The sequence below is a fragment of the Phaethon aethereus genome (assembly GCF_964289735.1).
Source record: "Phaethon aethereus genome assembly, chromosome: 7".
NCBI classification, from domain to species: domain Eukaryota; kingdom Metazoa; phylum Chordata; class Aves; order Phaethontiformes; family Phaethontidae; genus Phaethon; species Phaethon aethereus.
The window spans coordinates 1,804,015-1,827,189 of record NC_138583.1 but is presented as its reverse complement, the minus strand read 5'-3'; the positions used below and the strand labels follow the sequence as shown (position 1 = coordinate 1,827,189).

The 23,175-nt window shown below is 50.1% G+C and overlaps 1 protein-coding gene across 2 annotated transcripts in view; it reads right to left on the bottom strand.

Moving 5' to 3' along the window:
- The window catches only part of PRKG1 (protein kinase cGMP-dependent 1), a gene marked incomplete at its 3' end in the record, with an annotated part of 511,845 nt that overhangs the window by 466,217 nt on the left and 22,453 nt on the right, over nucleotides 1-23,175 (bottom strand). The window contains exon 1 of one of the 2 annotated variants that reach the window (XM_082002383.1): nucleotides 12,485-13,487. The exons of the other annotated variant lie outside the window; for it this stretch is intronic. Within the exon in view, the coding sequence (XP_081858509.1) occupies nucleotides 12,485-12,795 (311 nt within the window). The 5' untranslated portion in view covers nucleotides 12,796-13,487. Of the gene's footprint in view, nucleotides 1-12,484; nucleotides 13,488-23,175 lie in introns of those variants that run through there. 2 annotated transcript variants of the gene reach the window in all.

The window sequence follows — 23,175 nt, the reverse complement described above, 5'->3', positions numbered from 1 at the left end:
AAGCGCAGCGCTGCTTGTCTCCCAGCGATGGTTCTGAGGCGTCAGTGGGTGATGGTCAGGCTCCGTGTGCAGGACCTGGCAGCCTTCAGTTCTGCCTTGCCTGCCTCTTGCTGACCTGAGTGATCTGATGTCAGGCTGCAGACACTTGTGATTTAGGTGTGATGGCCCCTCTCACCTCTCACATGGTGCTCCGGAGGGGAAATTTGAGTGGCGTGGACTCACGGCCCTGGCTCTGCCCAATTTCAGTCAAGTCTCCCACACGTTTGTCCTCACTATGCTGACGGGGCAGCTTCACTCTCTATGGAAGCTTTTCCATTTGTACCTGCAAAGACCGGGATAATGCCTTAATCTGGATTTATACACCCTCAGTGATACTCTACGTATTAAGCTAGTGTGGTTTCCTATTTGAGCTCTTTATGGGTTTCAAATTAAAAAATAAATTAAAAAAAAACCCCACCTGTTGTGTCTGTGCAAGAGTAACAGCACAATATCAAAAACCTGAGATTTGCTTGATGATGTCCCTTTTGGACTTGCTTTGCCTACCCAAGTAACGGTAACATTGATCCTCATCCAAAATCCAAAGGAAAAAAAAAAAGTTGAGGATTTGAGAGGGAAGTGATAATTTGTTCCTAGTCATGGACAACACATGCTCCTGAAGTACCTGCCACGGTGGGTGATGAAAAAATAACAACACTTGCAAAGCAGAAGGCAGAGCAGCTGCCTTCTGCACGACAGGAGCTGAGGTCAGGTCCGCCTCCGTACAGAGCCAAATGCCATCTTCCCCAGCGCCGAATCCCTAACGAACAGTGGCGGCACACGTAACATACCTGCGTCCGCAACTACTGGCTAACGTGCTCCGGCATTCAGGCTTGCCGTGCCTGCAGAAAACGCTCCTTGACAGCGCGTGCCCTCCTGCAGGCACATTAATAAATCTAGCAAAGGAGACAGATAGTTAGCGTTCCCTTGGGACTCTCCTAATGAAAGACTGCTGGGCCGCAATACAACACCCACCCCGCAGCACATCACCGCGCCGCTGCCAAAAAAAGGCCACACGAGCTCTTCTTGCCAAGGCAAGCTGCGGCTCCGAGATACCCTGTCAGAGTCAGTTAAGAAGCAGGAAAATAAGAGAGTTGCACCACCTGTGTCCCTTCTCCGAGCAGAAGCGTCGCGAAACCTCAATTACTTTCCTGCGGCAACAAGTCTAACTTAAGTGCCGAGGCGGAGGCTGTGTCTTCCTTTCAGCAATGCCCTGAACCAAGGTGACGTAACGTCAAGTAAAACCTGCCTCACTTAAGCTCTCCCAACATACTCAGCATCGTGGCATCCGAGTACGTCTGCGTTTGGGTATACTGCTAACAGGGAAAAGCTATCGCCTCTCCACGCTTCGTTTCTCTCGTGTGCCTCGCAGAGCTAGGCTTCTGCCGGGAGAACAGAAAGCAATCAAGTATCTGATGAGCAGGAGATGTGTTCTCCCCCTCGTGCAATTGCTGTGTTAACAGGATTTAAATGTGCAAGGATGCGTAAGGAAAAAAACCGTTTTGATATATATACTTTATAAATATACACATACACACACTCCAATTCAACTAGTTTTTAAGTATCTAGCAAGTTTGCATAAATCAGCACCATTTGAGCACCCAGACAGAAGTTATGCATGAAGGTATACAACCCCCCACCCCCCCGGCCATTTCTAACCAGGATTTAGCCCACTTTTTTGACTGTACGCTCCCCGGCAGCGAGACGTTGCTGTTATTTGGACCATAGGCAGCACTGCAACAAGAACAAGCAACGCTAAACGCCAAAACACAGCCTCCTGGAGCTGGAGCTGCACTTCATCAAGCAGCGCACACAGACGCGTCGAGTCGCTGCGGGATGACATTCCGCCATCGCACCGTGTGCGCCGTGACGTTTTGTCGATACAACTCAAAGCCATTACCACTAAGTGCCCCGACACCAGACGCGCTCTTGGTTTGTGTCCTTTTCGGTGCCGGCTCTTTAGGGCAGGGGATGCGTATTACCTGTCTTTCGGCTGAGCCGAGCAAGGTGCAGGCAGCCGACGCGACAGAATGGCTGTTTGCCCATCGCAGGGGGCCCACGGGACATCACATCTGATCAGTCACAAGTCGACTGATTTCATACAAACCGGCACGCGAGAAAAGATGGATTGTCAGGAAAATCAAGGCTCCCGCGGCATTCTGTGCTACAGCCACTGGAAGCTCTCTGCCTCCCGATAGATGGAAACAAGGCAGGTTTTTTAGGGAGTAAACTCTGGACCCTATCAGACGGGGACAGCTTTGTCGGCGGAAGAGCTTTGGGGTCGAGAGGGAAGAGAAGGGAAAACACCCATAGGAAGAGAGGAAAACGTTGGGCAGGAACAAGAGACCCAGGGAAGTAATTGGGGGCCGAGAAGAGAAGGGAGAGGAGGATGGCGAGGCCCTGGGACGAGCAGTCTGCCCTGCCACGCGAGCGGAGGACGGCGGTGCGAGGGCAGAGGGCCCCGGGCACGCGCTGCCAGCGCACGTGCCGCCGCGGGGCGGAGGAGACGCGCGGGGCCCCGGGCAGCCTGGCAGCGCAGGCGGAGGGAGCGGGCGCAATGAATTCAGCCCACAGCAACCGCCAGTCGCAACACCCCCGCGTTGCGCAATCCCACCCCGCAGGTCCCTATCCGGCCGCGGGTCACTGCAGAAAACTGGAAAGAAGTCTGAACCCCTTTCCCTTCCACCGCCCTCTCCTTCACAACGCTTGAACGCTCGAGTTTTTCCTCCCTCACTTTTTAAAGCAGGGAGAGAAAGAAACCCCAGTGCCTCGCTTGCCTCTTCCAGCCTCTGCACCGAGTCCTCGCTGCCACCCGCTCCGCGCCTCCCTGCAGCCTCCGGAGCCAGAGACAGCAGAAGTGAGCGGCTGGTATCGCGGATGTGGCCTCGACGTCGAACAACCCTGCCGAAGCCCGCGCGTCATTTATCGGGTGTCAAAATCTTCTCTCTACTTTGTGCATTAAGTATGTGCATCAAATGATATCAAATGACAATACACAGTTGTTGCCAAAAGATGTATGTCTCCTCTACGTGGCCAAGTCTAGCTACGTTTAAACCTCACGTGTAACCCTTTAGAGACTTTCACCCATTTAAGCAATACTGAAACGTCCAGGCAAAGAGGTGGACGCCAACTCCACCGCGTAGGTATTTCCAACTCAGAAAGGAGGATGCCTGATCTTCCATCTTACCTAAAGGACTTTCTTAGGTTTCCAAGAGCCAGAATTTTCAAAAGCATAAGAATCCCTATTGTTTCCAGCAAGCATAAACATACAGCTGAACGCCTTTATTTGCATCACATTGGCTTTACCTCCACCTCCGTTAAGTGCTTGGCTATTGCCTTGATGTGCTGTTGCCTAACGGCCATTGATTTCTTCTATTCCTCAGAAACTTACCCACCAAGAAAGTTCTTTTCCTGGCTTAGCCTGTGGACCACAGGAGCACTAATGAACTCCCCTCACCCGGTGGATCTCTGCACACAACTGACATCAAATAGGCAGTTTAAATAGTGACAAGCACTGCCAGATCCCAGGGATCCACTTACACTGGGGGCAGGGAGCAATGGCTTTAGGTTTTCATCACATCCATGTCGCTAGTTATTTACTCTTTTGCTCCCAAATCTGAGTGATACTCAAAAAGCCAACAGCATTTTGACATTCCCAGAGCCTGACTGATACTGGAAAAAAATCCATATACACCACCAATATTAAGGCTTAACTGTTTTCTATCCTAATAGAAAGTCCACCTTGTAGTATATTTATGTAAATGCAGTACTCCAATACGCGTGGATAAGTACATGTGTGCCCATACAGAATTGTCTATGTGTATTTCTCTTGAACCTAGGATATCACATTTAACAAAGTATGTGTGTGTTTACAAGACTCCAGTTTAATTTTCCGTCAACCCAGACAGCTACGTTATGATTTCTCCTACTTTTTCAGATCACCCACCACCATCACCACCTCACAGAATATTAAACAAGGGAACAAAATGAGCTGGCCTGGCTGGGTAGTTTTCGAATTAACTTCAAGTCTACATCGCAGAGCGGGTCCACAGCTTTCCTGACACGGTGCGTTTAACAGGAAACACCTCCAATAAATATGCTCACAAACCGAATCAAAAAAGGGAATTTTGGAAAAAGAAACAGAGCTCCAGGCAGAAAAAGTGTTGCAGCACGACAAGGGGCGTTTTTTCAGTGATATCCTACTCCGGGATTGCTCCTAACAAACAAGCACCGCGCACAGTCCAAATATCTCAACTCCACATTGCAATTTTAAGTCTGGGAGCCCATTTTCTACTTTGAAACCAGGCACCAGCACTCAAGTTTGGCTCTCCGTGCTCAGGCAGTAGTTTCCAAGGAAACCAGTGACTGCATGAACATTGCAAAATGCAAGTCCTGTGCTCGCTGTTTCACAAGTACGCGGTAGCTATCTCCGAGACACAAACCCTTCCAGGTAGGTGCTTTACCGCGGCTCCTCTAAGGCCTGAATACAATTTCAGACGTTGAGGGTGTCAGTATACACAGTACACATCCAAGCGACGTGCAGATTTGCAACCAAACCACTTTCGGGAGATGTTGAGAGAAGGAGAAAGGAATTATTTGAGTTTACTCAAATAATTTGAGTTTACTGAGGCTCCAGTGTAGCAAATACTTTTGTTTTTTCCTGTTCTATCAGCCCTTCAAAGCAAAGACAAGCTACACAAAACATGAATGTCAGGGACTTCTCTGCCTGCTCATACCCCCTAGAAATGGCAAAACAGCAGATGAAAAAGATGTATACATGTATTTAGCCTTTAGCCTGCTTACAAATGCAAGTATTTTGCTACCATGAAGAGCCAAAAGAGAAGCAATACCAGCAGCACAGGCAGTAAGGATTATGATTTATGACAGTAAGTGGCATTTAAACTCCCACCATCTCCAGTTCAAAACACAGCTTTCCAGGACCTCTTACCTTAAGATAAGGTCCATCTTCAATGACCTCTGAAACCTTAGCGTCCCACAGTTATCTATCCCAAGCAGCATAACCAAAGAAACAGGTACATATCAAGTCACTGTGTCCTTTTTAACTCTCCAAAGGAGCAGTTTTCTCCCCTTGACTCATATTTTGCATATGGTGCTCAGTGAGACAGCGTTTAGTGAAGGCATGGAGAGTCCACTCACCTTCCCAGCAAGTCTGCAACGCAGGTCACTGCAAGCAGCTGGCTAGTCTAAATGTTCTGCTACTACGTACATTTTTGCTCAATATCAGTGCACTGATCTGTGGGGCAAGGGGGGTTGATTCATTTCAGACATGTAAGATGCTTACTGTGTTTAGGAACATAGGCTGCTATGTTCACAGCGAGTCTGGAGAAAAGGCATTCATGCCCATGGTCTGGGACCTCATCTTCTGTTGATGCACTTTAAAACTATCCACCTACTAGCATTCACCCAGTAATACAGATAAGAAAAAAAAAGTTATTCTGTAGAAAATTAATTTATAGAGATGCATTACAATTTAAAAAATAGTTTCTATGTTAATGACCGCCTTCATTTAAGTGCTATTAGCTTGCTTAAAACTACTGTACTTGTTGAATACTTTTGTTTTGCATATAACCAGCATAGAGATCTCAATACAGTTTCTGAACAGAACTGCTTTGCTTTAAAAGGTAGCATACTTACACTACACTGCTAAAATTAATATCAGAAAGCAGCAGAAATTCACAGAAGTACATGTTGCTTATTGCTAGTAAGCAGAATTAAAAATAATTGAAACCGCAGCGACGTTTAGCCTTGCCGTCACTCCTCAAAGCAAGAATCAGACAGAAAATGACAAAACAAGTATGTGGCTTTAATAGCTTTGTCCAGTGAATTGTTTTTTACCTTCCTTTGTATAAAACACCTCTGGTCATTAGGGTTTACATTCAGCAAAAACATGACCTGACTATTTCTGAGATGACCCAGAACACTACTTGCCAATGGAGGAAAATCTTTGTCCTCTGCATAACAACTAAACACCATATAGCTATTCCTTACCACCACCAGTAACCAAAGCCTCAGAAGGCTGAATTATACAAAGAGCCAAACTACCAGCAATCGCACGCTTGCCACTTCACAACGCATTAAGCGGCACAGACACCAAGGCGTGAGTCACACGTGTGCCTCTTGCGTAGAGGAAAGCCCCATCCACCACCACCGCCGCCACCAAGCCAGACCTGTCAAAACAGAGTAAAATAACATTTGACTGTCTTGCATTCGCCGCTACCCTTGACATGCTGCATGTTAAAACTTCTGTCAGGAAGCATATCATCCTTCACAATAAAAACTCATCCCTGCGAAGCGTGAGGAGGCTCTGCTCCCAGCCCTGCTGCGCCAACAGAAGCGGAGCAAGTTGGGTGTTTGGGGAGTCAAGAGAGGAGACAGCTCACGAGGCACGTCTGCCAAGCTGCCTTGGCCAGCCGTAGAGATAAGTTTAGGACCGGGCTGCTGCGTAGGCAACAAGTCCCACGTTTCCAGATTGAGCAGCACTTGCTGCAGGAGCGGGCTGTCCTTCCCAGCATGGAATCATAGAACAGAATCACAGAATCGTTGAGGTTGGAAAAGACCTTTAAGATCAAGTCCATCAACTGCTAACCCAGCACTGCCAAGTCCTCCACTAAACCATGTCCCTAAGCACCACATCTACACAGCTTTTAAATACCTCCAGTGATGGTGACTCCACTTCCCCGGGCAGCCTGTTCCAATGCCTGACAACTCTTTCGGTGAAGAAATTTTTCCCAATACCCAGTCTAAACCTGCTCTGGCACAACTTCAGGCCATTTCCTCTCGTCCTTATAACATTGCTTGTTATTTGGGAGAAGAGATCGACCCCCACCTTGCTACATCTTTCTTTCAGGTAGTTGTAGAGCAACAAGGTCTCCCCTCAGCCTCCTCTTCTCCAGGCCAAACAGCCCCAGTTCCCTCAGCCGCTCCTCACAAGACTTGTGCTCCAGACCCTTCGCCAGCTTCGTTGCCCGTCTTTGGACATGCATCCAAGAGCTTGTCCATGCAAATCAGCCAGCTGAAGCCAAACACAAAAACAGCGATAGGACTTGAGTGGCACCACGCTGCTAGAACAGCAGGAGAAGTGTCAATCTGTCCCCTTGACAGTCGACAAGATGTGTGAAAAGCGGGAGCCTAAGGGAGATCATTCCCCAAGGCAATGCTCTTGGCCTCATTTCATATTGGTGGGCACATCATCCTTTCTCACAGACCTACCAGCGGAGAGACGCTGCCCCATCACCACTCGACACATATCCGTAAAGTCCTAACCACCTAAATTCTACATACCAAAAAAACCCCACTGACATTAATCGATGTCAGCATTTCATCAAGAATTAGCAGATCTTTCCAGGCACATGAATTCCTTTCTCAGAACAATGTTAAACTACATTCAGATGGATTCAATGTTATATCACGTAGCACGTAAAAGCAAACACAACAGTTAATTACTCTCAAACAAATGATAAATGCATTTCAATTGGTCGCTGGACACATCATGCTGAATTATGTATCGATACAAAAAAAAAAAAAAAAGGTTGCACCACTACACCCATCGCTGCTGACCGCTTTTGTTACGATGTTTTCGGCAGCGTGACGCCAAAACCAGAAAGTAAAATGGGACTAAAGAGGCCCCCATCCCTTGTCTGATTTCACAGCTCCTGTCCCACATTTCAGGACCTCATTGCAGGAGGGTGTCCCAGTTCCTGATCACAGGTCCCTCAACCACCTCAACCATCAGTTTCTAGTGGTTAAATTATGTTGTAACCATCCTCCAAATTATTTTAGAAAGAGGAAAGCATGGGGTTTACGAAAAGAAGTTGGGTTTTTGGTTGTTTTGGTTTTTTTAGAGGCACAGTTTGAGAGTTTTAATTAATGAACAGCTCCTGGGGACTGCAGCATACATACCATTTATAAATATCAGCAGATAATTTTATGCAAACACGCTAAATATGAAGTGCTTTTCAGATATTTCTGGGGGTTTTATTACTATTACGATCACTTAAAAATACGCCTCTAGTCCACAGAAGATGTGCACATTCTCCTTCAAAGAACCAACTGGGCCATTGAAGGGATTTTGTTAAATCTCTTGTATGTATGTTGTACTTTTCCTAAGGCTGTGCAACTAAATTTTTTGGGTTTTTTTTAACCAGAACTCTTAAATACAACTCACAGGCTGCTCCTCCCCACAAAAACGCATCTCTGGGATTTTTGGCAGATTCCCCAACTTTACATTCAAAGCATTTCTAAGTCTGTTAACTCAGGAACCCAAGTCATTTTTCATCTGACTCAACATTTTCTATAAATGACACAGCATTTTGCCGTTATGTCAGTTAACAGGGCATACACCACCTCCGACAAGACAAGATCGGGCCCTATGCATTTCTTCACGCTCACGAGCTCTCCGCTTTGATTTACATCCTGCTTCTACTTTTTTTTTCCCCCCTTCTGGAAAACAAAATATGCTGATTGCAGAGTCTTCCAAAAAAGCATACAGCTGTTGCCAATCTCCAAACGAAACAGCCTTCTGAAATTAAAGTCCTGGGTATTTTCCCATGGTGAAGAGATGAGAGTTACAGCTTCTTAAGTTAAAAAAGCTATTCTTTAGTCTGCAGCTCTGTAAGATCTTAATTGGAATAACAGTTGGAACAAACTCGGTCTCGAAGTATTCTTGTCATGCTGACAGGCTGTTAGCAGCCAGTATATATCCTGCGAGAGGTCAAAGGTGTGGAAAAACAAACAGAGCAGCAATTTTAGAAGATGAAGAGGAGATAAGGATATGTCACGGCATTTTTCTACAATGGAAAACCAGCCAGTTTTCACCACAGCCTGTGCCCACTTACTCCAGTCACTTCTTGCAAGTTATTTCCTTCAGGGGGAGAAAGAAAAAGCCACTTATTTTAGACAACTGGCTTCTAGTTACTTGAATGCGAAGACTGGTAAAGATGCTAATGGCTAACTTCTCTCGCTGGCCTCATAACTTGGAAGAAAATGGCAGGATGTGTCCCTCTATGGATTTTAGCTATAAACTCCTCATGTGAACCCACAAAGTCCCGTTTCACATTTAAAATTAAAAAAAAGTTGAGAGGCAAAATAAGCCAAACACTGCGGCAGCAACTAAAACTCTTAACACTCTGAAACAGGTATTTTTCTAAACTATATGCATCTTAAATGGCAGGGTTTGCGTGCAAGGTAAGATCCTGCAGGAAGTTTAATGGTATTTTTTCTCTATGAGGCAATTAAATTCACTTTCACGCTTAAAAGCCGTACAGACTTTAACCATTTCATAACCCAGAATCTTCTACGTGGAATCACAGCAGCTTCCACAGACACTTCACTGCAGGTATCAGAAGTCTACCATGGTCCTCATCATCACTCCTCTTCGTTTCTAATGGACTTGCTACTACTACTGATCCTACCAGTTCAGGAGGACAGACCCAGCACCACTCAACTGTGCAAAAAAACCCCCAGGGTACCAAAAAACTGAAGAATTCCTGCATGTCCTCTTGGTGCTCCTACTTCTGTAGAATGCTGGAAAACAGGCTGGTGCTTTGGTGGCTTGTCAAAACCAAAGGTTGGATGCCGTTACCTCAAGGGTCACTGAGGTTCGGCATAATCGGGGCAAAAAAGTCAACCCTTCTCTGCGTATTTTGGTAGTTCTTGTTCTGCTTCCAGGCCCTCTCCACATTAACCTCCAGTACCACCACAAACAGTTATCTCGAACATCAAAATGCCATCAAGACTGTGTCACATTTGTTTAATCAAGACAAGGACCTCCCCTCAACCACATACGAACACTGTGTAAGCCATGTTTGCAACTGCACATAGAAAAGCCTAAAAAAAATAAAAATGTAGGTATTAACGATCCCAAATAAACTCAACCAGTTGCGCTTCCTCGCTCAGTCTCCCAGGCAGATCCACCGCTAACACAGCAGGTCATCTGCGTTGTACTTTAATCATGAGAACTACAGGTAAGCAAAATACACGGCTCACGTTTTCCTTTATTTAGGTAGCCGTACCTTCCTTTCCATTGGGATGCTCAAATTGAAAGTGCTCATCAGTGCAGTTACGGATTTAGGCAAGCGCCCAAGACGACCATCTATCACCAGAAGATGTCATGTCGCCTCAGTAGGTGTCTGTCCTTGGGCACGAGGGATTCTCGTCACCGTAACGTGGCCGCTCAAACAAAACAGCCAACACTTCCGAAAACAACGTGCCCTCCCAAAGCTGCGAGCAAGTATCTTTTACACCTCAGTGATCAAGGTCTGAAGCTGCAAGTTGGCTTAAATATTGTAAATAGTATTATTGACCACGGAAGGCCAATATGAAGCCCTCCCTCAGGCAGGTAGCACATGTTACGCCCCACGTGAGACTACGGCACCATCAGCAATTAAAATTCAAGCTGGAAAACGTTAATTCGAGGCTTTTGTCAGGCTTCCCGCGTACTTCATCGAACACGGCAGAGGCTCCAGGCTTGCTCTGCCGAAACCTGAAGCGCTTCCCCGAGCTCTGGGGGCCCTCGATTCGCACTTCACGAGGGGCGAACGCGCACACAGCCCTGACAGAAAAATAGACATTTCCGGATGCGATACGCCGTCCTACGGTTCAACTGAGGAAATTAATGCCGCTGGGCCGCCTTACCCCACCTTGGACACTCACCAGCCCGCCGCCTGCTCACGGGGGAGCCGCCTCCCCCCCCGCCCGGACAGAGCCCAGCCTCCACTTTGGGGGCGTTTGGTGGGTTTTGCTTTTTTTTGGTCCACCACGGTTTCCCCCCCTGCCGCCCTTCTGAATCCGGCGCCGCGGCCGTTCGCCTTAAAAGGGAAAAATATCTGTGGCGGAACGGCGGCGGGAACGGGGGGTGGAGGGAGCGGGCAGGCAGGGGAGCCGGCAGCCGCCGCCCCGCCACACGGCGGCCGGGCGCGGCCCATGGCGGGCCGAGGGTCCCGAGGCGGCGGCGGCGGCGGCGGCGGGGCCGGCCCACGGCGGCCGCCCCTCCCTGGGCGGGCGGTTGCCAGGAGACGGCGGGGCCCCGCCATGGCGGCGGGAAGGGCCGAGGTTGCGCGGGCAGGGCCGGGCCAGCGACACCGCCCGGCCCCAGCCCCATCCCGTAACCCACCGGGGGAGACCAGCGAGTCTCGGCGGCGGGCGGGCGAGTCCTGCTCTGCCGTCCCCAGCCAGGGCAACGGGCAGCACCCGGGCATCGTCCCTCGCAGCTGCGCCACCCGCCCCGCCGTCGCCTCGGCCCGGGGGTAAACCAGCACACGCGTGGGGCTGCTGGGAGTCCCGCGTGGGGCCTCGCTGGAGCGACACAGCGTCGAGAGGCCGAGGGCCCCGTCCGCTCTGTGCCCTAACAAGCGGCTGGGGGGGAGCTGACCTGCCTCCCACAGCCCACCCGAAACCCCTACTGCCAGGATGGCTCGGACGATCCTCCACGAGCCCAGCGCTCCCCTTTAACTTGGCAGCGAGGAAGACGCCGGCCGCGAAGCGCAGGCGGATTTGCCGCGGTGGAGCCGAGGGGCCCGGCCGGGCCGCCGCGGGCCAGGGCACGCAGCCCCGGGCCGTCCCCCGCCGCTGTGCTTCCAGACGGAGCCGGGCGCTTCAGCAGCGGATAATCGCTTTTTCTTTCCTCCCCCCCCGCCCCAAGGAGTGCTGAACCAAATGCATTACGATTCACTGGCTAGGAACAGACCCTGAGCGGGGGGGAAGTGACCCCGCTCCTGCGAGGTCTCCGTTTTCTCCGTTAAATGGCCATAATGTCTGCGGCGAGCGTGAGAGCCGGGCAGGGCATCTCCCGGCGGCGCTGGGAGCTGGGGGCCGAGGTTCCCCTCCACGTCCCCTTCCCGCCGCCCCCCGCACCGGACCAGGGCACCGCAACGAGCCCCTGCCACTGCCTTCCCCCCCAGTCCCCCAGCACCCACCGAGCCAGGCAGGCCAGGCAGCGTGGCAGAAGGCTGCCGGAGACCCGGGCACCGCACCCCGCCGGGCTCCCAAGTTTCCCTGCCCGCCCCGCTGTGAATCGCTCCCTGCAGGACCCCGCTCCCCGCCACGAGGGGAGACACCCCCCGGCTTTCTCCCGTCCCCTCCCGCGGCGCTAAAAGTCGTCCCCGCCCTGTGTGTGTGTGTGTGTGTGTGTGTCTGTGTCTGTGTCTGTGTGTCCCCGGGACCGCGATGCGCTCCGGTTCACCCCGCCAGCAGCAGAACCCCCCCACGGCGCGATGGGGGTGGGGGGCGGCCGGGTCCGGGAGCGCGGCCGCCACACACACACACATCCCCCCGCCCGCGGGCTCACTCCTGTCACACACTCACACCCTCCTCTAGCCCCCAGCCCGGAGCTCGCAACTCCGCTCCGCGCCCCCCGCCCCGCTCCCTCCCCCGGGGGCGAAGGGGGCTGAGCGCGGCGGCGGTGGGTGCCCGGGGCGAGCCCCCTGCTTACTGCGGGCTCTTGGGGTAGAAGGGGAGGGTGACGTGGCTGAGGTCCTGGATGTCGAAGGCGGTGGGCTCGGCCGAAATCGCCTGCCGCTTGGTCCTCTGCTCCCCCTGCAAGGTGCCGGCGCTCTGCTGCTGCGCCTGCTGCGTGGCGGGCCGGATCACGGAGCGGTACTTGTCCAGCTCGTTCTGCAGCTTCTGGATCAGTTCGTCCTTCTGGTCCAACTCCAGCTCCAGCTCGTCGATGAGCGCATCCCGCTGCCGCAGCTCCTCGATCTTCTCCTGCAGCGCGTACTGTAAATCCCGCAAAGTGCCCATGGTCCTGCCGCCTCGCTCGCCCCTCGCCTCTCCCGGCAACTTTTACCCCCCCTCCCCTCCCCGGGCCGCCCGCCGCCGCCCCGCACTTGGGCCAACTTCGCCTCCGCCGCCCCCTCCGGCCCGGCCCGGCGCGGCGCGGCCCCGCTGCCCGCCGGGACCCCCGCCGCAGCCGGAGCCGCTCCGCCGGCAACGGGGCCGGGCGGTTAGGGGCGATTTCGGTCCGCCTGCGTCAGGCTGGGGCTGGAGAGGGAGCGGGAGACACACACACACGCAGAGACACAGACACGCGCGGAGGAGGAGGAGAAGGAGAAGGAGGAGGAGGAGGAGGGAAGGCGGCGGGGAGGCAGGCAGGGGCGCCGGCGAGGACGCACATGCCCTCCCCGCTCCCTCCTCCCCGGCCCCCCGCGCCGCCCACGGCCCCGCGGGGCGGCCCGGCGGGGTGTGCGGGGAGGGGGCTGCGGGAGCGCCCCGCGCCCCGCTGCGGGAGGCGGCCGGGCCCGGGAGGCGGCTGCCCTCTCCGTCCCGCCTTGGGGGTGTCCCCTGCCCCTCTTCCTTCCCCTTCTCTGCTCCAAGCGAGGGTGCTACTTTTTCCCTACGCAACTTGCCTTCCCATTTACTTTCTTTTTTTTTTTCCCCCCTTAACAGCCAATTTTTGTCGTCTTCTCTGAGAGACAGCGCAAGCCAGTGCCCAGCATGGCTCCTGCTCCGTCTCGGCGAGCTTTGGGCTCCAAAAACCCAGATTTTAATGTGACTATCGGTCAAGTACATCTGCGCTGGAAGAGCCTGGGGGCAGGCCGTGTGGGGCTTAGAGCACTAAAAAAACCCACCTAACTCAAAACATGGGAAACAGACTTTTCTGTGTAGCCCCAACACCCACACGAACGCGTGAGCTAGTTTCTGCCGAAGCAAACCCGACAGGATTTCTCCCAGCGCGCGAGCGCGGCGCCTCGCGCCCCAGGATTTCCTGCGTGCCGCCAAACCGCTACGCACCAGTTCTACCTACGCTCCGTGGGTCTGCAGCAAAAAAATAAGAAAATGAAATAAATGAGCCACAGCGGCTGAGCCCGCGGTGCCAAATGGCTCCGTTGCCTTTTGTCTTGCCTGCGTTTGCCAGGCGCGGGAGGGACAGCGATGTACGCCGTGACAACGCAGCTCCCGGGCTTGGCCCTCCAAGGGCAGAAAGAAGGAGCGGTGGGCAAGAAAATAGCTGGTTTGGGGGTTTCCCCGATAAGATTGCGCGGTCTGGGGGAATCGGGGGGTAAAAATCCCCACAGCCCAGCTAAACGCAGGCACCCCGGCAAGAGCTCCGGGGGCAGCGGCACCGTCTGGTGCTCAGATGTTTTCAGGGCAGCAGAAGCAGCTGCTTGGGTTCCCCCTCTGGGAGCTTGTTTTGGGGAGGAGAGGGGGAGGATGCAGCCATGGACACGCTTTTTGGAGGTGGGTGGTACCTGCCTGTTTGTTCCTGCTGTTAGCAGTGTGTCTAGACCTCCCATTTGGGCACTAGATGGAAATCGGAGACGTCCCGAGAGAGACCGTGCTCACCGGATTCAGCTTTTTTGGTTGGTTTTGCAGGTTTTTTTCTTTCCACTGTTACGTACTGGCACATGGCTGAGTCCAAAGTTCCAGCTTTCAGCCTGCGAGTGGTCTTTATAAAATAATTAAAAAGACCCAAAAGAACAGACGAGAATTACGACGGCGCCCTGCTCAACGCTGTTGTTCGAAAGGGCCTGGCCTCTGTTCGTAAGCATGAGGCTTCGCAGGTTCTTCAATGTATTTGATACCTCCTGCATTTTCCCAGGCGCACGTGAAAAAAAAGATAAAAATTGGGTTATGTAAAAAGGCTTCTAGTTTTCAGTCCCCCTGATACATACGTGCCAGGCACAAAAGCAAAGTCCCCTGGTTGTTTTCACGGGTTGCCAAAGCGCTTTAAGTTCAGACAGCATTTTTTACCGTATATTCCCTCCATTACAATCTTGCATAACTTGCTAGGAACAAAAGTACCAAATATCTTCTGAACATTTCCATTTTAAAGACGACCGGCGTTAAATAGAAGCACTCCTGCTGCCTACAAACTAGAAATCAATGATAAGTAAAATATTTTAAGAGCATTCAGCCAACATGCTTAAAGTTTTGTTGTTTTCCTCCCTACAGAAGTGATACCAACTTCTGGACGAGGGAGACGGCGATACAGTCAACTGAAGCCCACCAGGCTTCAAAAGACTAACATCCCTGGGGGGAAACTTGTGCATAATTTCTCGATGACAAGGGGTAAAGTCACATTACTTGGTTTCTATTAGAGGCAGACAGCCTGGGACTGAGACAACAGTACCGAGAGCAGAAAGGGTCCGGAGAAATTCGTGAGAAATTATGGGAAATAAAACTGGCAAGGAATTTATCTGAGTATATCTAAAGAAAATATTTGTTTACAGGTGGGAAGCAGATTTTTTTTCATGAGACCTATGAGGTCTAAAGAGAGATTTTTATGGCTCAGTTTCAGATTTGGGACTATAACCAGCAGCTGTCAAGTCCAAGGCCGGTCTTCCCTGATTTAAGGATGAGGCCAAAGCAGCCCAAGGGGCTTCCCAACCTGACAGCCGAGTTCTGCCATGGGAAGGCAGCCAGCGGTTGCCTATTTTCGGCTATTCACTGCCCACCCAAAGAAACCGTCGGGCAAGTGCAGATCTCTTCCCTGCAGCTCATACTCCAGGCTTTCCTGGTTCCCGCTGGTGTGTAATTTCAGGGATCCAGGGTACCACCCCACTCCGATAAAAAATAAATCCTCTGATCCCATTCCTTTCAACTGAAAGTTTCCAATAAAAAAGATCTCAGAGTCTCAGAGCAGCTGCTTTCTCTTCTTGATCCGGCGAACGGAAAGAAACGGCTTTAGGGAGAAGAATGGCAGGAATGCACCAACTGCCTTGGTTTCGGGAGGTCGGGGTGAAGCTGCTGGCAGTTTGTTACGGGAGCCTTTGGCTACGGCCATCCCAAGGCCACCTTCTGATCTGGCCACTGCGATACTGTGCCTGGATGTCAAATAAGCAGGAAGCAAATGAAAGAGCATCTGGAGGCAGCGTCCTCTCTGCCCCGAAACGCTGCGCGCTGGGGCTTGCTGATGGGATGTTTCTTCTCTTCGCACAGGCTCTGATGTGCTTCTTCTCCACACAGCTCCTAGGTTTTAATAGCTTTTGCTTCTAAACCTTTCCAGGATTGTCCATCGCCAAGTGCACCCGCTCAGCTGCCATCTTCCGAGCTAAAAACACATTTGAAAGCTCTCTATTCTGCAAACATCTCCCTGGGCTCGCCAGTCAAAGCTGAGGTAGCAAGTGGGATTCCTGGCAGGCAAATGTCACCTTGCCAGGACCGCACGGACAGAGAGGCTGGAGATGCGTCACCGAGTACATACATAAACATTTTCCTCCTCCTGGAAGTACTTTTTTCCCCCTTGCTGATCCACTCAAATCCGCTCTTTACCCTTTTCCCAAAATATCTACGGGAGCAGATCAGCCCGTGGTATCGCTTGGCTTGGGCAATGTATTTCTCTGCTGGTCGTGGCGTTGTGCAGATTTGGGAAGGTGTGTGACCTACGGGACTCTACGTGCCGCAGACGCACGGCCGCTTGCGAAGCCGAATGCGTTCCCCACGTGCGTATTCACAGCAACGCCTTTACAGCGTGAAGAAGAAAAGACTAAAAATACAGGAAAGCAGCACGTACATGAGCTGAACCCTTGCAAAAAGCATGCTATAGCCAAGTCAAGTTGCAGTCCACCCCTGAGAGTCGCCACGTCTCATCCGTGGGATGCTACCTGCTATTCCACCAGGCACCCAAAATTCACGCCAGTCCCTGAGACAGAGGAAGGGGTGATCCGATATTTCTAAAATCACTCATCGCCCTAGGGCTGAGGCTGGAACTGCTGTGTCAGAGCAGCCTCTCTCAGACCGAGGAGCAGGAATTGGCAGTATTTGGGGAGTGCTCCAGCCCTATTTTCTAGTGACGTTGGACGTCCCTCCTTATTTCGGTTCTTTCTGGAGCCCCGAAAAAATGAGAGCTTAAACCCATTTGTTCCTCCCCACCGAAGGGATGGAGCTGTCCAGGGTTGGGCACTCTTGCAGTGAGTGCTGTCTTTTAAACCCCATTGACTCCCGAGTGCTGGAAGACGAATCAACATTTCAACTAGATTATCTCGAGGATTTTCCTTTAGTATGTAGATTCTTTCCATTATCAGTGAGAAACACTGAGAAGTAGCTCTTGTGAAGAGCGTGCAACTGCTCCAGCCTGCCCTAGGAAATCCTCCCAGGATGAGGATCATTTGGAATACAGTGCACGAGAAGACAAAAATACCCCAAGACCTATTAACGGTACCAAAAAAAAAAAAAATGCTCACTGTAGAGACAAGAAAAAAATAATAGTGTACTGTACCGCAATTGGTAATATGCTTAGCTTTTTATATCACATTAGGGGCATACATAACAGAAAAATTAATGTTCGTGTCATGCAAGGCAAAACGATGAGACATTATGAGCGCACAATAGTAGTACAGAATTATCCATGTAACACGGTGGTTTCAAGCCCTCCTCCCCTCGCGTGCGCAGATGCACGTGCCGGAATCAGATTTAAGATTCAAGTTTCCTGTTCTCTTCGGTGGGCACTTTGCCCAGAAAACATAGATGCCACGAAGGACCTAACGCACTGGCAAGGTAAGAGATAAGCCTCCCCTCCTCGTTCTTCCAGGCTGGAGGAAAGCCTGTGCCTGTGGTTCCTGCTGGGTGGGCTGCACAGCCGAAACCGTAGAAGAGTATCGGTCATCTTTACGGGAGGAACGTGAGTTTTACATAAAGATGGCGCAAGAAATTATTCTCAATATCCAGAAGTTGATTATACGTTCAACAAGACCTTCAAAGCTTTCTCCTTCCGTTAGAGCAGCCAAAACAGTCCCTCTGACATCTTTTCCCCACTAACACGACCCTATTCACACCAGCCCCGCATACGTGTCTACAGAAACCGCAGCCCCCCTGCCCTCCAAAAAGCACCTGACACACTCTAGTCGAAAGACGTCTTTCTAAGCCAGGCTTTTTCTCCCACGACCACGTGGCAAGTCGGATTTTCAACAGCTCAGCCCACCCGAAGGCTGCACCTGGGGGCAGTGGGTCTCGGCATCCCTTCACTTCAGTGCTGGTGCGGCTGCTTGCGGGTCCCCGGGGGCAGGAGGGGATGCTACGGGCTTCCCAGTAGCACCTTCCCGTATCCTCAGCCTAAATGAAATCTTTGGGGCTGGGCTTTCTCCAGGAAAGACTAAACTCATTTTCTGTGCACCCCTAGACAGGAGCAGGAAAGAGCAGCAGATCTCCAGGCAGGTCAGACGTGAGAACCACCATCCCCAATCCCGGTCCCCCTCCCTCCTCCCCATACACACCTCGAGTGACTGGTTGATTTTTTCCCACCTGCCAGAAAGGGCTGGACTGCCTAGTGAGGTCAGACACGAGCAGAGCTCAGACACATCTTCCCGTGGGCTGGATTAAGCCAGAAGCGGCTTCAAAATGATTCAGCTGCCTCAAAAGTCTCTTTAGGCTCATGTTAAGCGGCAACTTCTTCTGAAAACTGCCAGCATAAATACTTAGTGATGTTTTGCAGTTACTACAATTAGACACTGACTATGCCCCTGCTTTCCTGAGCAGTCCCAGGGCACTGACTATGTAGAACAAAAGCAGCATTTAGACAAGGAGAGCCCTGAAAATGTAGTTTTCTTTTGCTTTCAGCCTTAAGCTACCAGCAAATGAACCCAGGGACCAATTAAATTAAATGTAAGGGTGCAGATCTAGTCTTGGAGCCATGAGATACAGGATATAATGGAGATGAAGTTTGTGGAAAACATCAGCTCAGTTGACATGGTTGGAAAAACAGATTCGTTCTGGCTCTCACGCATGTGTCCGTGAGATTGGAAGAAGCTGAAACGTTAGCAGGAAGGTGGGAGCCATGTGTTGGATCTGAGGCCACCGATTCGGCCACCGAATGAAAAGCTCTGCAATTCACTCAGTCCCTGAACTGTCAACGCGCACAAGCTACCGAAGTTTCCCAAACCTCACTTTCAGAGGCAAGACCCTTACAAAGCCATTGACCCAGCCAGAAACCCTACAGCTGCCTAACATGCTGCGTGTCACCTTTGTATTGCTTAGGACAGGCTCTTGGCCAGAATACAGATCTGACCTTACCGTGTTACACGGTCCAGGCAATCAGGAACCCAACGTGGCATCAGCACACCTGGGGTCAAATCCCAGCCTTCCGCCTTTGTTTCTGACTTTATCTGCTCCTACTAACCTTTTGCGTGCGAGATCATCTCCTTGTTTGTCTTTATGTAGGACTCTGACTAGCAGCAACAGCCTCTAGTGGCACATTTTGGAGTAGTGATTCTTGCATGGGCATCCAGCAGTATGCTGGCAAAAACCTGCGTTGACCAAAAATGAGATTTGTCTTGCGACAAACTGCAATTCTTCACAGTATACTTTTAAAACACTACACGGACACAGCTAAACGCATCAGCTGTTACCACGCGCTTACATCTTTTCCTTTCTCCAACCTCTGTTGACTTCCGCAGCTTCCTGATTTTTTTAATCACGGTTCTCCGGTTGCACGAGGTGGAAAGCAAAGTACTTGGGAAGGCCTGAACAGCAAGAGACGTGTTTTGCCCCCAAATTATTTTAATTATCAAATAAGCAGCTCATTCCTATGGCCTGATTTTGAAGATTCTTGATGCCATTTCTTAACTTCCCAGGTTTAACGGTGGCAAACCACTTTCCAGCCCCAAGCATTTGCAATTCCGGGTGCTCCCTCCCGTCGCCCTTTTGGACCCTGCAGTGTTTCTTATCTCTCCTTGCCAGTAATGCACCACTCTCCTACCCTAATTGCCTTGGTCTGTTGGGCTGATTTATCCAACCTTCAAAACAATTCATTTATATTTGATATTGGATTAGAAATAAAAATGTATTCTGCTGCCACCGATATGAAAATAACCAGTGCGTTACCATTATTTCATGACGAATGCATCGTGAACAAGTGCACCATCTCTTTATGTAATCAAATTAATCCCGCTGCTTATTAAAAGTTATTATTTGAACGTTTCTGGTATTTATAACAATAAGCACAAAGCACAGATTTTAAGCCTGTGTTTTACGTGACTGGACAACAGGCTGGCGTTTCTTAAAGATAAACGTAAGTTGCGCCGAAAGTTGCCTTCCTTTTTAGAAACGGGTAAGTGCCAGAATTTATGCTGAAGTTTTCTTCTGACATCTGCGTGTCCTGAGCAACTAGAAAAAATTTTACTGAAGTACCAGTCTTTTATTTAAGTATCTAGAAATGTTTATGTCCGCAACTCTAGCAATGCTAAACTCTGTCATGCGGAAAGCATTTCCAGAGAAGGTTTGTGCTTGAAGTTGATCCCCATGATCATTTAAGGCTCAGAATAAATGGCTGCGTCCCACAAAAGACCCGGCCCCTTAAGGTACCAAGGAAATATCCCTGAATCATCCAAGCACAATCTGCCAACGGGGGCTCACATTTGGGTTTCACAAAGGTTTTAGAGCACTCCACTGGCTTCTACAGCTATTTCTTATTAATGCTTGGGGAAACTTCATCAGGTTGGGGTCTCCGAGTGCATCAAAATGTTTGTGCTCACGGTTTCCTCTTTGTCCGTGTTTGCGTGAACTGACTGCTCTGCTCACCAGAGCCGAGGAGGCCAGCGTTGGCCCGATTGCCTAAGCATTGCCAACGCCTTTCAGCTGCCTGCGCTGGGTGAACCAGGGGATGGGCAGCACTTTTACTCTCACCTTTGCACAATTTTCTGCTTCAAGTCATCAGCTGAACCCCCGGGTAAGGTGCAGGGCTCCCTCCTCGCTCTCTCAGCATGGTCACTACCCCGTCTTGGAGGAGGACGTGCAACCGCATCTCCCCACCAGCCGCAGGCGAGTCGGGCTGTGCGAACCCGGGGCTGCGGTGCCTCTTCTGAGTCCAGCCCCGTCCCCAGCTGATGTTGCTCTGACCCTGACTCCTCTCCATTGCGTAGTGTTAAAACATGCTGGGGAAGTTCACCTATGCAACTCTTTGCCACCATAAAACATGGCTGGGAAGGTTCGCCCCTCCACATCTTCCCCACCACCTCCTGATCTTTGATCTGGGTGGAGAACGGCACAATTTTCAGTGCTGGGGAATTACGATACCGACTCCCGGGAGTTTCTTCAGTCCTAGAAGGAAAAATCCTTTGGAAGTGGTGGTGCTGCAAAGGCAGCATGCACTTTGGGTCTGCTTCCCTGTGCCCTAGAAAGAAAGACTTTGAGGTACAAACCCATCTTCAAAGCATCTGACACACCGTGAAAGGGTCCCAAGTTGCTAGAATAGGAAGGACCGATACTGGTATGCCGCACAAAAACCTGTATCGTGGCAGGCAGGAAGGCAACGTATTTTATACTTCTGCTCCTTGGAACAAGAGTGCAAGTTCACAACCCACTTCAGAAATCCCCCTGCTCCTCTGCAGATACAGAAATGTCAATTTGTTGTGTGTCAATTTGTTGTGTGTTGTGGTTTTATTTTTTTTTAAAGCTGCTCTTTTCCTTTCTCTTTTTTGCTTAAAAGCAACGACGATCAGCAAAACCCCTGTTTTCAGCCCACGATTGGGGCGTGACGTAGCACGAAGCGCCGAGTGCCTCCTCCTCGCGCGGTGGGTGTTTGGCCCCGCTCCGTTCCCTTACATGGCCTGCAGCTCTGGCAGGCACGGCATTCTCCACATTCTTCCTTTTTCCCCCCTGCTTTTTAATTCTCACTTCTTTTAGGAGGAGAAAACAGAAAACAGAAGGAGTAATGCCGCCCTCTGCTGCTCTGCTCTCCGGCCGCAGACCTTCGCACCAAATCCTTGTTGAATCAACAGCACCACAAAAAAAACCACCACAACAAAACATCAAACCCCCCCAATACAAAACAAAAACACCAGAACACTCAATCAAAAGGCAACTGAAACAAAAACATGCCTGCATTAAAAAAAAAAGAGACCATAGGGGCCAAGAGCATTGCTCAAACTCAGCTTTAAGTTCCCACTGATATATTAATATATGCAAGAGGGTAGGGTTAATGCTGCAAGTTTTTCTCAAGTGAGCTACTACAACTTTAAAGAAGTGAACGGGTGGCATATTTATATAAAAGTGGACATTTATGAAACCACAGTAGCGTCTCTCTGTGCGTCTGAGCAGTCAAACTCACAGCCTTTTTTCTTCTTAATATTCAGTTTACTTGATAAGCGAATTATTTCAGAGATGTAATAACTCTACCTGCAAGTCCCAGCAGACCAGACATCACATTTGAGGTGAGTTTTCTTCACCACACCTGTACGTGTTTCCCCAAAAGAGATGCAAAATATGGATTGATTCGTTGAAAGTTTGAGTCAATGATTTGATTCAGTAATAGACATTAAATCGTTGATTTGCGCCAGTTCCTGGCTCTTGGCTCCACACCCGGTACATGCTGCCACTACGATAACATGCAACAGCTCTGAGCACACACATAAAAGTCAGGACACATACATAAACCTAAAAATTTCTTTCTTTTAGTATTAATGACCAATTGAATGACCAATCTGAAAAAGGAAGACATTTCATTTTCGCTATATATCACGATTCGGTATTTAGTCTCACTTCTTTAGATTTTAAATTATTCCATTTTCAGGAGTCTGAATCTTTTTGTTTTTCATTTATATTCCCTCAAAAACTCTCAGAAAAGTCAATGACATTAAAATAGCTCATGCTAATACCACCATACATATACACATATATCACTGCAATTGCAATTAATGCCCTCAGAAAAAAACCCAACTTCCCAAACTCCTCAGAGGTACAGATACAGTTAAACTTTGCAAGCAAACTCTTCTTTTAAAAACATTACTGTAATTCCCAGGTGGAATTGGTATTGATTGGGCAGCAGAACAGCAAATGCTGAGCCTGGAGGTCTAAATTATGGGAAAAGGATGGATACAGGAGCCCCATTAGAATGGAAGATTTAAACAGATGCTTTTTTCCCCCTCAAGCTTCTATATATTTTTGTAGAGGACACTCAGGAGATGGGGTAAATAATGTTTTTAAAAGGCAAATCAAACCCAAATAGATTCAGGGAAACGAATCTATCCCCTGGCTGAAAGGGTACGGTACCCAACTCTTCGGTGGCAAAGCGAGGTCAGCCCAGGCTCTAGCTGAGAATAAGTTAAAGCACGACCCGGCTTACATTGTAGAGAGATACAACCTTTTATTAGCCCCGCTAATGATGCTGTAAGAGAGAGGCATGATTTTGAGGCTAAGCCACAAAATAGACTTGTGATATCTATACGAAATAAGCCACGAAATGTCTAC